General features: G+C 37.1%; 1 protein-coding gene across 1 annotated transcript in view; it reads right to left on the bottom strand.

The window, feature by feature from the left end:
* Positions 1–5627: 5627 nt before the first annotated feature.
* The window catches only part of si:ch211-160b11.4 (bone marrow proteoglycan), a 78398-nt gene continuing 67921 nt past the window's right edge, over positions 5628–16104 (bottom strand). Inside the window, exons 3-7 of the mRNA XM_051119633.1 lie at positions 6945–7361; positions 6695–6777; positions 6186–6323; positions 5981–6086; positions 5628–5814 (exon numbers count right to left, since the gene is read on the bottom strand). Coding sequence (XP_050975590.1) covers positions 5747–5814; positions 5981–6086; positions 6186–6323; positions 6695–6777; positions 6945–7361 — 812 coding nt within the window. The 3' untranslated portion in view covers positions 5628–5746. The remainder of the gene's footprint in view (positions 5815–5980; positions 6087–6185; positions 6324–6694; positions 6778–6944; positions 7362–16104) is intronic.

The following is a 16104-nucleotide window of genomic DNA, read 5'->3' on the forward strand; positions in this document are numbered from 1 at the left end:
AGTTTGCATTCTTTAATTGAAAGTAACTCACATTTAGATAAATTAAAAAAAAGACCAGAAGCTTTAGAAAATTTTTTAACAGTGTTGATTGCGACAGGGACCCAAGAGGCATCTCTTAAAAAAAGAGCAGTATCATCTGCTAATTAACTCCGGACTACGTTCCCCATCATCCATTGCGCTGATTACACACACACCGCTGCATCCAATCAGAGACTCTATATAAGCCTCGGACTTCCTCTTGCTAATTGCGGAGTATTGTACTTTGCATTTAACACTCTCCAATTGTTAGCAATTATTACAGAGCCATTTGCTAGTTTCATGTGCTTTGTCTGTTTTTTTTTTTTGGTATTCTCGCCTAGTTATCTCGTTTAGTCTGTTTCGCTGCCTGCGCTGCATCTCTCGGATGTCTATTGGATTATGTTTTTGTGTCTGTCACTCCGTTACAATTGATTACAAAAAAGAGTAATAACAAACATACATTTTTATACACCACAACTGATTAATTTAAACTGGTATAGCATTAAATGATTGTAAGCAATTTAACTGTTTACTAGCTAAAACATCCTTTTATACACTTAACTGTACTGTAAATAAAGCTGACTTTTATTATTTAAAAAAAATGTTTATGGTATTTTATTACTGTATCTAAGGCTGTCACCATGAGCCTACCATGCCTTATTTGAACCTGCAGGTTACACTATGGTATAACAAAATTAGAACATAATTAAGAATAACAGTAATAGAAGGAAGAAAGAAAACACAGACAACCAACACCATAACTCAAAGCAGAAACAGATAATAACTAACAAAACAAAAAGAAAGAAAAGGGCATTACACAGATAAAAATGCATTAAACATTGCATAAAGTGAAAAGTGTGTAATCTGGCAAACTATTATAAAATTTAGGAGCTGCAGCTGCAAAGGCCCTGTTTCAGTTTCGGAATTAATCTCAGATGAAAAAAAAAAACCTGCCCTTTTCCACTGTACTAATTTGTTCCTCAAAGTTGAGTAAATGGATCAAGTGTAACCCCAAGATTTCCTAAGGTTGAACACTGACAGAGAGAGACTCTACATTAAAAACAGATGAAGACCTAGAGTGGCTTAAAATCGGAATTTCGCTTTTGCTTTCGTTTAATTGCAAAAAATTAAACCAAGAACCATTAGGAAATCTTTTGCCCATGCACGAATTTCCAGCTCCACCTGTATAGATCAGCTTTGGGTTATTATATTATATTACATTATATTATATTATATTATATTAAATTATATAGATACAAACTTGCAATTCTGATTTTTTTTTCCCCAGAATTTTGTGATATAAACTCAAAATTGCGAGTAATAAAGTCAGAATTGCAAGATAAAAACTCACAAAAACTTTTTTTCTCAAAATTGCAAGATGTAAACTGGCAATTGCAAATTATAAAGTCAGAATTGTGAGTTTATATTGACGTTTTTTCTCATAATTAAACAAAATCAAGCTGGGGGAAGTCACTGTCACCCTCAATGTACTTGGTGAGAATGAAAATCTTTTTCATTTTTCAATCTTTTTCTCTCAGTTTTTTATTATTTACATGTGCAATTGCACCAACAATAGTCTAAAAGTTGGTCACTAATCAAATGCACAGAAATTTAAATATACTCACAAGTCTAAACCACTCCCGTGACAATTTGTAACTATTGTCAAATTGGTGGCTAAATTCTATGAATTGGTATGATCTCATGTTTTTGTACGTTTTTGTTACATTTTGATACATTTACATACTAATAACATAAAATCAAATGATTCATATTAAACTGCCAACTTGTAAAATTTGTAAGGTTTCTCTGGAGATCAGGTTGTTTTGTCACACGGGCTACAAGTCTCGGAAACACAAATCCTGTTTATCAGTAGTTAGTTATTATACCACAATGGAAATAAAAAAAAAAGCAAAGATGTTGCATAATAGGTACATTTTTATTTACTGATCTTTGGAGCCCACTGCCATGTTGCTCTGATATCTCAATTTTCGACATATTTACCTTCTTCTGTGTTGTTTGGTGGTGGTTTGACAGGGTCAGGCTGCTTCACGATTCCTTTTTTCTGCACATGTAGACCTGGCCTTTCTTCAATCTCCATTAGTGAATCAAGTTCAAATGTCTTCTCACTCAGTACAACTATCATATTGGAAGATTTACATTTTTAATTTACAATAAAACTATTTTCTTATCATCTTCTCACAAGCATTTTCCCCAGTAGTTAATGAATTAAGGTAGACTACACAAAAGTCTATGCAAAATTAATTTGAATTTAAACTAGTTTCAACAACAAACAGCAATGAAAACACTCTCACACATACATAGAAACACAGAAACAGACCTGAGGCTTTATAGTTGACATCCTCTATAAAGAAGCAGCATCCCTCTGCTCTTCCCACGGAAGAAGTGAAATGTGCAGTTACAGTAGCTATGAGACAGAAAGTTGCAGACAGTGTCAAAGCCACTTAATTCCACAGCTCCAAGTTCAATCCTCTCCTCAGGGAACACTGATCCCTTTCATTGGTTTCATGTTTTAGAAAACAGATCGAGATATAGACCAAGAATGTATGGCGTTATTTTTTAGTCAAAAGTTATGAGCGCGTGTAAGACATGCTCACGAGCACATTATGTTATTTCACACGCGCAAAAATGAACCTTCAGCTGGCATGATAAAAGAACTCGCGCACAAATTCAACAACCGAGAGGTGTACAGGCAGCTGCGCGCGAGCGCCTGGCATACTCTCATAGGTTAACTCTGCTTGTACAGTGGAATCCTGCTCGCGCGCAGCGGGCTTCTGCTCGCGGAGTGCTGTTTTGCTCGCGCAGTGGATTTCTCCTCGCTCAGCTGATTTCTGCTCCGTCGAGTCTAGATGACTTTTGACAATTTGGGGGCGGAAACCAAGGAGGGCACTGACTCTCTTATGATTGGTCACTTTCATCGTAATCACACCCACAGGGACATCCTTGTACCTTGATTGACAGCTCTCATTACAGGAAGCACGGAGACAGTTGTGCTGCTTAATATTTTTTTTATAACCTGAGATACTTTTTTTCAGGATTATTTGTTGAATAAAAAGTTAAAAAGAACTGTATTTATTTAGAATAGAAATCTTTTGTAACAATATACACTACCGTTCAAAAGTTTGGGAACAATAACTATTTTTTTTTTTTTAAGAAATTAGTACTTTAATTCAACAAGGATGCGTTAAATTGATAAAAGGTGATGGTAACGATGTATATTGTTAGAAATGTTTTTATTTTGAATAAATGCTGTTTTTATGAATAAATGCTGTTAACGTTTTACTCATCAATGAATCCTGAAAAAGTATTCCAAAAAATATATTAAACAGCACAACTGTTTCCATCATTGATAATAACTGAGTATCAAATCAGCATATTAGAATGATTTCTGAAGGATCATAAGACACCAAAGACTGGAGTACTTGCTGATGAAAATTCAGCTTTGCATCACAAAAATAAATTACATTTTAAAATATATTAAAAAAGAGAACCATTATTTTAAATTGTAATAATATTTCATAATATTACTGTTTTTTTTTTTGTTTTGTTTTTTTTTTTTTTTTTGCAGTGTAACTGAATGGCTGAACTCCGTCAGATACCTTGACTCCGTGCTTCCTGTAATGAGAGCTGTCAATCAAGGTACAAGGATGTCCCTGTGGGTGTGATTACGATGAAAGTGACCAATCATAAGAGAGTCAGTGCCCTCCTTGGTTTCCGCCCCCAAATTGTCAAAAGTCATCTAGACTCGAGGGAGCAGAAATCAGCTGAGCGAGGAGAAATCCACTGCGCGAGCAAAACAGCACTCCGCGAGCAGAAGCCCGCTGCGCGCGAGCAGGATTCCACTGTACAAGCAGAGTTAACCTATGAGAGTATGCCAGGCGCTCGCGCGCAGCTGCCTGTACACCTCTCGGTTGTTGAATTTGTGCGCGAGTACTTTTATCATGCCAGCTGAAGGTTCATTTTTGCGCGTGTGAAATAACATAATGTGCTCGTGAGCATGTCTTACACGCTCATAACTTTTGACTAAAAAATAACGCCATAAAGCCTGTTTCTTTTAAATATCTTAGCATGCACATAAAATCATATCATCATTAGTGCAATATTTGGTTTCATACACATGCATATATATGATGTTTGATAACAAAGTTCGGGAGGAGCACGATCAGATAATCAACTAATCCAGCACAGGTGCAACTCGTCTAGCTAATCATCCAAACTAGCACAAGTCATATATATGCACACAGCTGACTTACCTCCGTCATTCGACTGTTTTTCGGCATCCCCCCTCCACCCCAACTCCTCACTCTTAATCTATCCTCATCCTATACTTGGGATGGGGGGAGTTCTCTGGGTTCGGGGCATATTCCAGGCTCAGAGCCCTCCCCCAGGACAGCATTCCAAAATATGCTTACTGTTTACTTAGCCAGATTAGATGTAAGGGTGAACTCGTGAATTGGTTCCAAAGGAAAACAAGAGGCCAGGGAGATGACAAGTATTAATTTGTGACTGAGTGGTTTTGGTTTAGTTCCTTCAAATCCTTCACTGACACCCAGTAGTGAAAACACAGCTGCTGAGGTAAAAATGGAAAACTGACTCAGCCATGGAGAACAATGTGTTGTGCATGTCAACGTAAGCTTCAACCCTGTATCTCATTGTGTGTGTCAGACAAAGTGAGAAAGGGGGCGTTAATCTTTAGATATTATGATAATAGTATCTATGTGAACCTTTCTGGAAAATCTTTGGCTTTAAAGATTCTAGTAGATCCTCTCAGCAACTGATCCTCAGCATACCTCATAAAAAAATAATTTTCCAAAATCAGAGGTTTAATGTATGATCTCTAAAAAAGAACTAAGCTGTGCTAAAGTTATTTTTTTTAAAGATGATTTCATTAGAATTGTTCATATTTATTCTAGTAGTAAGGCATTCTTTGTTGCATCACAATCATTTTATTGCCTTTTTTTTAATGTAAAAGTATGTGGTGATGCTATTGGCACAAAAATACACACTTTACCTTTAAAACCCCTTGCACTAAAGTTCATTTTTTACATTATGACTGTCTCAGGGTCCACCATTGGCTTCACAACAAATGCTTGTGTCAGACCAAGTGACTCTCTCTTTATCCCGTAGATGATGCATAGAAACATGGGAATCCTGGCATTCCTGGTCAGATGATGGGATGGAAAACAGCATGCATGTTGGGCTCATGTTGATGAGAGCTATTAGCGTATCAGCGCCTGCCTAAAGCCTTTGTGAAGCTTTAGTAAAAACCTCCACGAGGATTTAACATTGAGTGACCTTTCAGTTAACAGCTAAATGAGTCAACTATTGGCATGAAAATTACAGCCTTACATGCAGTAGTAAAATAAGACACTTTTTATGATAAAAAAGTCACTTTTATTTAATTTGATTTTACAGCTTTATTTAAACATACAGTAGAAATGTTCAAAAGCATGTTTTAGCTAGTAAACAATTAAATTGCATACAACAATTTAATGCTATATTATTCAAACTAAATAAAATAATTGTGGTTTATAAAAATGTGTTTTTTTTTTTTTGTAAACAATGCAATGCAAATTTAATAAAACATCTGTTGATAACCCTTATATATTCATCTTTCAAAATTGCAATAATAATAATTATTATTTACACTTTTTAAATAGTTACTGTACATAGGTTACTGTGTTGCAGGTTAGGTTAACCTTCTGGCTCTCTAAAGTGGACAGGAACAGATGAATGGTTTGGGTGTTGTGCATGGTGCAGCACTGAACGCCTGATTATCTGTAAATAGACAAAGCTTTGTTAAACTGGTAAAAAGAGGAAAGCATCTCTATAAAAAGAGAACAGATGTGAAAATTTTAAAGGATTATATATTATTACTTTAAATGATCTGTGTGTTGAATGCAAATTTTATTGACAGATTTTGTTGTTCAGTAGCAAAACTTACACAACATCTCTACACAGTTCTTCATCCCACCAAGATTATTGGGCTCTCCAAAATTCCAGCCATTATAGCTCCACCATGTTCCATCCAACCATCGGAATATATTTGTCTGTCAAAACAGGAAAGTGACTTACTAGAGGGACTGATATGGTGGAGAAATAAATAAACCATGTGAAAAAATAAAACACTGCAAAACAAATGAACATACACCAATGATTCTCCGTCCTCCAAGCCATGCACGAGTGCGGCCGCCGTTCCAATCCATTAGCCGCCCTATTTCGTTAAGAATGAACCTGCCTGTCACAGAGGCCAGGTGGCCGTTATAGCAGATGGATTGACATTGATACTAAGGAGAAGGATAGATGTTATAAAGTGAAAAGAAAAATATAGTGTCATTAATAAGTCAATAAGTCATTAGCTAACCATTTATTATTATTATTATTATGTAAATAATATAGTAAATATATTAAAACATACACACATATATAAACAGTTTTATAGGTTAAAAAATATATAGATTGATTACTGAATTGTGTTTTTTTATTTTTATTAAACACCTTTTCATAAAAAATGTAGTGCACATGTATGAAATCAAGTCATAAATGTTGCTTGATGATGGTTCTCTTTGATTTACATTTAATTTGGCTGCAAGGACCATACTACACTACATAAGCATATACATAAATAAGCATATATGATCATAAATAACATTAATACCTCAGCACTATCGAAATCAAGGTTTATTCTGAAGTACAGGTAACATTTGCCCTGTAGGACAACTCCTCTACAAGCCCACCTCCCTGTGGACACATCACCACACTCATGATTATTACATATATATAAGCTTACAAAGGCAACTGTTCACAATGATCCCAAAAACTGCAGTATTCAGTGCATTTGGCCAAGTATCAGACGTGTTTGCTACTTGTACACAGTGGTAAAACTAATATCATCTGAGATGGCTTACCAGTTTTCACCCTTCGACTTCCTCTCCCAGGTTCCATTTGTATTTCTGCATTTGTTTCATTTTCATTAGTTCTATTAGTTCCAGACTCTAACTCTGGCACAGCTTCCTCCACAGACACGCTGTTTCTGTTCGTCTGAATGGCAGTTATTTCTGGCTCAGGCTCTTGTTCAGTCTCTGGCGTCTCTTCAGTCAGGTAATCAGCATCTAGCACAGGTTCCTCCATCATCACTTGTGTCTCTTCTGGTACTGAATCAGGCTCCACCATACGTGAATCTACATCAGCTTCATCCTCCATCAGAGGATCTGTTTCTTCTTCTGTGAGCTCTACTGTCGGTTCTTTTTTAACCACTGGCACTTTCACCACTTGATCAGGAGGCTTCTCATCCTGAACTGGTGGACTGGCAAAAGCTACAGAAGCTAATTATGATCAGAAAGTAACAATGTTAATAAATCTAAAGATTAAATATAATTATTTACAACTTTTAAGATTTGATTTAACATTTAGCTTGTCAGATATTATAACGTTTTCCACTCTCAATAGCACACAAATAAGCAAATAAAACAACTTATAACAGTTTTTACAGAAAGCAGCAATGAGAATATAGAAAATAGGATGAAATGATAAATATTACACTATCACAATTAATATTAACTGTATGTTTGAACAATATGTAACTAGAGCACAGATCATACCTGTTATGATGAGAACCAGCAAGAGTAATTTTCTCATCTTGTCAAAAATCTCCAAAAAACTGCTTTCTGCATAGAGACATAAATCAATCATTTATTTTAGTTTTCACTTAATGAAGTTTTTACTGACTAATTCATACAAACCCTCTTTATTTAAGAGGGAACTGGACTACTCTGAAAGAAAATGTTATTTAAATGAACTGATATATTATTTAACATCACTGAATTAACCAAAATACATTAGGTTACACCAACTACATTTAAGGGTTAGATCATTATGAACTGCTGATTATCACCCTTTATTTTAAACCATCAAACAAAAGTACTGCTAGTGTAAGACAGAAAGACAAATGGAATTTTCAGAAATATGAGCAGTATGTGATTATTCTCACCAGTGTTGATCTTGTTGGTCTGTATTGACTCTTCGTGTGCGTTTCTCTCAGTGTTGTGAGATCCGATCAGTGCTTCTTATAAAAGACAGTTTTATGGCCTTTGTCTTGTCACGTTTATGAGAGCACAATAGCTATTGCCATCACATGCTACCACAGAAATCACATTTAATAACCTCATAATATTTTATTATTGTTTGCTTCTCTTGTAAACATTTGCTTTGAAGTTCAGAGTACCAAATCACTTATACAGAAGTTAGTTATTTGTTTTGCTTTTATTTGTTAGGTGACTTTATATTGTTACACTTTTTACATACTACCTTTTAGCTGATATTACTTTTAGCCTTGGGTTTTGGTTTTGTTGATTGATGTGCTCGCTACAGTTCTCACATATGCGCATGTATTTCTATTGACTATTCTCTGTAGATCTTCTTACACACCACAAATGGTTAATTGTGTACAAAACCTGCATAATATTGGTCAAACTACTTATTTTAAGCAAGCATAATATAGAAAAAGAAAGCTAAACAGCAAAACACCTGTGCACATGTGTATACAGTATATGCAATGGGTATATAAAAATATACTGTGGAAAGTGCACTCATACACACACTTGCACACACGGAAACATGTGATTTCATTCCAGATGTAAATGCAGACGTCAAATAGACATCTCCATGATGTACATGTGCTATCAGGGATATTTGTCTTTCTCTGTGTGGATAATTTGTATGGGCTGAATGGTTGAGAGTGTTTGAGTCCTGAGGCTGGTTGATCTCTGACAGCGTAAGCTCAGTCAGTCTCAGCACCAGCTGACAGAGGCGACTCTTACTCAAGCTCTTACTAGATATACTAGAAATTTCCCGGCAGGTGTGTTGAGGGAAGTTGAATCTAAAGTAGTTGGAACAACTAAAGTAGGGTTGCCCATCCCTGTTCCTGGAGATCCTGCAGAGTTTAGTTCCAACCCTAATCAAACACGCCTGTCTGTAATTATCAAGTGCTCCTTGTTTGGTCAGGGTTGGAGCTGAACTCTGCAGGAAAGTCGATCTCCAGGACCAGGGTTGAGCACCCCCTGAACTAAAGCAGGCTCTAAGGGTCAGATCAAGTTCTTAGGATGCAGGTAAATATGTTGACTGACAAAAACTGATGAAAATCACAGCTACCAGCTGTTTAAGTAAAACCAGGTTTTACTTAATTTCCTCTTTTGGTTTTATGTTTCACATAAACAAGGATGCATCACTGTGAGACTTATGGGTAGGGCTGTGCAATATGGCCAAAAAATGATCACAGTAAAAAAAAAAAATATCAGTTGATAACAATAATTATCACAATACATTTAAAATCTTTATTTCTTTCAAGTTTTGCTCCTAAGTGAACGTTGTGGAAACCTGACTGTTAATTGTGGTTTTAAACCACTCTTTAGGATCAGAACAGGACAAACACTTAATGTTTGCTTAATGAGTTTGCTGGCCAGTCAAGAACACCAACACCATGGTCATTTAACCAACTTTTGGTGATTTTGGCAGTGAAAATTTTAAAATTTCTTGGTAAACGGGTGCAGTGACTTTGGTTCTCAAAAACACACAGTGGACCAACACCAGCAGATGACATTGCACCCCAAATCATCACAGACTGTGGAAACTTAACACTGGACTGCAGCAACTTGGGCTATGAGCTTCTCCACCCTTCCTCCAGACACTAGGACCTTGGTTTCCAAATGAAATACAAAACTTGCTCTCATCTGAAAAGAGGACTTTGGACCACTGGGCAACAGTCCATTTCTTCTTCTCTTTAGCCCAGGTAAGACGCCTCTGACATTGTCTGTGGTTGAAGAGTGGCTTAACCAGAGGAATACGACAACTGTAGCCAAATTCCTTGACACGTCTGTGTGTGGTGGCCTTGACCCCAGCCTCAGTCCATTCCTTGTGAAGTTCACCCAAATTCTTGTAATGATTTTGCTTGACAAGCCTCTCTAGGCTGCGGTTCTCTTGGTTGGTTGTGCATCTTTTTCTTCCACACTTATTCCTTCCACTCAACTGTCTATTAACATGCTTGGATACAGCACTCTGTGAACGACCAGTTTCTTAGGCAATGAATGTTTGTGGCTTACCCTCCTTGTGAACGGTGTCAATGATTGTCTTCTGGACAACTGTCAGATCAGCAGTCTTCCCCGTGACTGTGTAGCCTAGTGAACCAAACTGAGAGACCATTTTGAAGGCTCAGGAAACCTTTGCAGGTGTTTTGAGTTGATTAGCTGATTGGCATGTCACCATATTTTAATTTGTTGAGATAGTGAATTAGTGGGTTGTTAAATGTGAGTCAAAATCATCACAATCAAAAGAACCAAAGACTTAAACTACTTCAGTCTGTGTGCACTGAATTTATTTATTAGACAAGTTTCACAATTTGAGTTGAATTACTGAAATAAATGAACTTTTCCATGACATCCTAATTTATTGAGATGCACCAGTAAAACCACACATAACGCACCTCAATACCATGGGAAAAATGTAATTATGTCTTCTACGTATGTGTATGAAATATACAATTAGTATAAATGTGCAAATGCTATAGCTTAATCACAAAAATACTGTAATTATATTCCATGACATCTTTAATACATTTCATGCATGCATACATTAATAGTGTTTCACATTTCCCATATTTCTGCCACAATACCATGGTGTAGTTATTTTTAGGCCTGCTACAGGTATCTCTCTCTCTTGCATAATAACTGCAGTAGTCTGCTAGTGACGGCTCAAGTCCCCATTGCTAGATCTAAAATTACGTTTTGGAATTAGCAACGGAAGCGTGGGATGAGATGTGATGAAACTATACACACAGGAGTGTTTTAAGGACAAAATGACTAATTCGTGTTTACAGTGGTAATTCAATTGTAAATGTGAAGTCATGCAACTTTTATGTTTCATGAGTTAATATCTTAGGGAAGTGATTTGCATAATAATCTTAGGGAAGTGATTGGCATAATAATGTTGTTGTTTTCCCCCCGTCATAATTCTGAAGAATATTTATTTGTGCAGTTAAGATAACATGAGAAAGATAATATGTAGTTTTTACTTCATTTCCTCTTTAGGTTTTATATTATGATCAGGGGTGCATTGTTCTTGTATAATACTTTTGAGACTTAACACTTACTGTGGCTTGTGAGTATGAAACTTTTGTCAGCTGCTTTATCCACAGTATCCCTTTCCTCAGTTTGACATGGCATTTTGATATACCCATTGCATATAACACCTGTCCACATAGTGTCAGCTGCTGTGCTGTTGTCAAATCTACATATGATGTAAATTCAGTAAGATCGTTATTCACGTCGGCACTAATGATGTTCGACTTCGCCAGTCGGAGATCACTAAAATAATAATGTTAAAGAGGTGTGTGAACTTGCAAGTACGATGTCAGACACTGTAATTTGCTCTGGTCCCCTCCCTGCGTACCGTGGTGACGAGATACATAGCAGACTGTCGTCACTGAATGGCTGGATGTCTAAGTGGTGCCCGCAGAATAACATAGGTTTCATAGACAATTGGACAAGTTTTTGGGGCAGACCTGACCTGTAGAAAAGAGATGGTCTTCATCCCTCCAGGGCTGGTGCCGCTCTTCTTTCTAGTAATATGGCATATAGTCTTAGAGTTTGCACTTGACTAACTGGGGCCCAGGTCAGGAAGCAGACAGACTGGCTAATCCGACCGTCTGCTAGCTGCCTCACGTCACCAAAATCAGTTATTTCTCAGCATATAGAGACCCTTTCACCTCGTTATCATGCTATAGAGACTGTGTCTGTTCCCCGAGCTAGACAATACAAAATTGGTCCAAACCAATTTAAGAGTAACAATCTAATCAACGTTCAACAAATAAAAAATGTACATAATACAGATAAACGAATGATAAAACTTGGCCTTTTGAATATCAGGTCCCTCTCTACAAAAGCGCTTTTTGTAAATGATATGATCATTGATCATAACCTAGATGTGCTATGTTTGACAGAAACCTGGCTAAAACCAGCAGCAATATTTTCAGTGTTTCTCAGAGAGCGGGCTTCAAGTATAACTCGTTTGAAGTAATGGTGCTTCATGTAACATTATCCAGAGAAACAAGTGTTAATGATAAATCCCCCATGACGTTTGTACTTGCTACTGTATACAGGCCACCAGGGCACCATACAGATTTTCTTAAAGAATTCGCTGATTTTATATCTGAGCTGGTGTTAGCTACGGATAAGGTCTTAATAGTAGGTGACTTTAACATCCATGTCGATAATGAAATCGATGCACTGGTAGCAGCATTTACAGACATTTTAAACTCTATTGGAGTTAGACAACACGTGTCAGGTCCCATTCATTGTTGAAATCATACTCTAGACTTAATACTGTCACATGGAATTGATGTCAATGCCACTGAGATTCTGCAGCAAAGTGATGATATCTCTGATCATTATCTAGTCTCGTGTATACTCCAGATAAATAAAACTGTAAATTCAACTCCTTTTTACAAGTATGGTAGAACCATCACTTCTACTACAAAAGACTGCTTTCTGAGTAATCTTCCTGACTTATCTGAATTCCTCAGCACGTCCAATAGCTCAGAAAAACTTGATGATGTAACAGAAACTATTGACTCTCTCTTTTCCAGGACTCTAGATACGGTCGCTCCTCTGCACCTAAGAAAGATTAAGGAAAACAGTCCGACCCCGTGGTATAACGAATACACTCGAAAATGGAGCGCAGCTGGAGGAAAACAAAATTAGAGGTTTTTCGTACTGCTTGGCATGAATGTACCCTATCGTATAGAAAAGCATTAAAATCGGCAAGATCTGATTACTTTTCGACTCTTTTAGAAGATAACAAACATAACCCTAGGTATTTATTCAATATAAATTCAATATAAAGAACCAACAGGCACTGACTATGCCCATCAGCATAGCAGTAATGACTTTATGAATTACTTTACTTCCAAGATCGATAAAATTGTCACCATGCAGCCGTCAATTACAGTATTGCATCAGATAGTGTCCTATAGATCTCCTGGGGAAAAATTCCACTCATTCTCTACTATAGGTCAGGATGAATTGTATAAACTTGTTAAAGCATCTAAACCAACAACTTGTATGCTAGGCCATCTAGGCTACTAAAAGACTTGCTTCCAGATCTCATAGATCCTCTGCTAAATATTATTAATTCATCACTGTCATTAGGATATGTCCCCAAAACCTTCAAACTGGCTGCTATTAAGCCTCTCATTAAAAAACCACAACTTGACCCCAACAAATTAATTAATTACAGACCTATCTTGAATCTCCCATTTCTGTCGAAGATATTAGAAAAGGTTGTATTCTCACAATTATCTTCCTTCCTACAGAAAAATGATATCTGTGAGGATTTCCAGTCAGGTTTTAGACCGTACCATAGTACTGAGACTGCTCTTATTAGAGTTACAAATGATCTACTCTTGTCATCCGATCGTGGTTGTATCTCTCTGTTAGTGCTACTGGATCTTAGTGCTGCGTTCGATACGGTTGACCACACCATTCTCTTGAACAGACTTGAAAATGATGTTGGCATTAGTGGTAGTGCATTGGCATGGTTCAAATCGTACTTATCTGACCGCTATCAATTCGGTATCGGTATCATATCGATCACAGGTGCAGTATGGAGTACCACAAGGCTCAGTGCTAGGGCCATTACTTTTTACGCTTTACATGTTACCCTTGGGTGATATCATCAGGAAATATGGTGTTAGCTTTCACTGTTATGCTGATGATACTCAGCTCTATATTTCTTCGCGGCCCGGCGAAACATACCAATTTGATAAACTAACTGATTGTGTAGTTGAGTTAAAAAATTGGATGACAAGTAATTTCTTACTGTTAAATTCTGAAAAAACAGGTGTTAATTATTGGACCTAAAAGCTCAGCGTGTAATAACCTAAAACACTGTCTAATACTTGATGGCTGCTCTGTCAGTTCTTCGTCATCAGTTAGGAACCTAGGTGTGCTATTTGATGGCAATCTTTGCTTTGAAAACCACATCTCTAGTATTTGCAAAACTGCATTTTTCCATCTCAAAAATATATCTAAATTGCACTCAATGTCAAATGCTGAAACATTAATTCATGCGTTTATGACCTCAAGATTAGATTATTGTAATGCTCTACTGGGTGGTTGTTCTGCTCGCTTAATAAACAAACTCCAGCTGGTCCAAAATGCAGCAGCTAGAGTTCTTACTAGAACCAAAAAGTATGATCATATTAGCCCGGTTCTGTCAACACTGCCCTGGCTCCCTATTAAACATCGTATAGATTTTAAAATCTTGCTAATTACTTATAAAGCCCTGAATTGTTTAGCTCCTCAGTACCTAAGTGAACTCTTATCGCATTATAGTCCCTCACGTCCACTGCGTTCTCAAAACTCTGGCAATTTGATAATACCTAGAATATCCAAATCAACCGCGGGCGGCAGATCATTTTCTTATTTAGCACCCAAACTTTGGAACAATCTACTCAACACTGTTCGGGACGCAGACACACTCTGTCAGTTTAAATCTAGATTAAAGACCCATCTCTTTAACCTTGCTTACACATAACACATTAACACATTTCTATAATTCAAATCCATTAAAGGATTGTTAGGCTGCACTAATTAGGTCAACCAGAACCGGGAACACTTCCCATAACACCCGATATACTCAGTGCATTGTCAGAAGAATGGCATCTACGCTAATATTAGTCTGTTTCTTTTTTATTCCGAGGTCACCTTAACCACCAGATCCAGTCCATATCCAGATCAGATGGTCATTGCAGTCCTCCGGATCCAGTCCGTATCCAGCCCAGGCGGTGGATCAGCACCTAGAGACGACCTCTACAGCACTGAATGTCAGCGGAGATCACATCGACTAGATGAGCCCCAGAGACGGATCCCCAGTGAACACCTCGTCACCTAGACGGCTGTCGGCACAGGACCACGGGACCTGGTGAGTCCTCTGTGTCTGGCCAGAGGAGAACTTGCCCCCCCGACTGAGCCTGGTTTCTCCCAAGGTTTTTTTCTCCATTTGTCACCGATGGAGTTTTGGTTCCTTGCCGCTGTCGCCTCTGGCTTGCTTAGTTGGGGACACTATATCTTCACTTTATCTTCACACAATATTGTATTTTATCTTGTTATATTTGATTAACTACCTTTACCTGAAAATTGAGTGTTTACTGTTGCCCTTTGCATTGTTGATGTACTATTTCCTATTTAATACTGTACAGTCGCCTTGTCACAATTCTGTATTGTTAAAGGCGGTATATAAATAAAGGTGATTTGATTTGATTTGATTTGATGTTAGCCGTACAGGCCTGCATGCTCCCACACACATGTGCCCAACAGAAACACACCACTCCACTGTTATTAGTATGGAAAAATGTAATAGTAGTGATAAATAAAGAGTCTGTGTGTTTTGACAAGTAATATATAGAGAGACTGCACAATTAGGGTGACCATATGTCCTCTTTTTTCCTGAAAATGTCCTGGCTGTGATTTGGCCTAAATTTCCTAAAATTTGCTTTGTTTTCCTATATTATTTTTGTACTGACTGATGATAATGACTGAAAAGTAGTTTGACCAGTAGTGTGCAGGCTTCATACACAATCGAGCAACTGTAGTGTGCAAGAAGACCGGATCTACACAGAATAATCAAAGTATGTAAATTCATGTCTATATATGAGGACTGTAGCAAGCATGTCTATAGGAAAAAACAAAACCCAGACATTTTAGGCAATGTAGGAATCCTGTCCAGAACACGTCCAGGAAAAAGACGATGTATAGAGTCACTCTAGCACAATATACATAGGCTAAAAGTAACATTCACATTCAGTATGTGAAAAGTGTATCTTTCTGGTCTCAGAAAGTCATTCAAATCAAGGATTGTTTTTCAAACTAGGACTAATAAATATAAAACAACCTAACAAATAAAATCAGAAAAATACATTCAAACTCCCAGACATTTGTCTCAGACTGAAGTGATTTGGTACTCTGAACTTCAAAACAAATGTTTACAAGAGAAACAAACAATAATAAAATATTATGA

The sequence above is a fragment of the Labeo rohita genome, chromosome 9 (genome assembly GCF_022985175.1).
Source record: "Labeo rohita strain BAU-BD-2019 chromosome 9, IGBB_LRoh.1.0, whole genome shotgun sequence".
Taxonomy (NCBI): domain Eukaryota; kingdom Metazoa; phylum Chordata; class Actinopteri; order Cypriniformes; family Cyprinidae; genus Labeo; species Labeo rohita.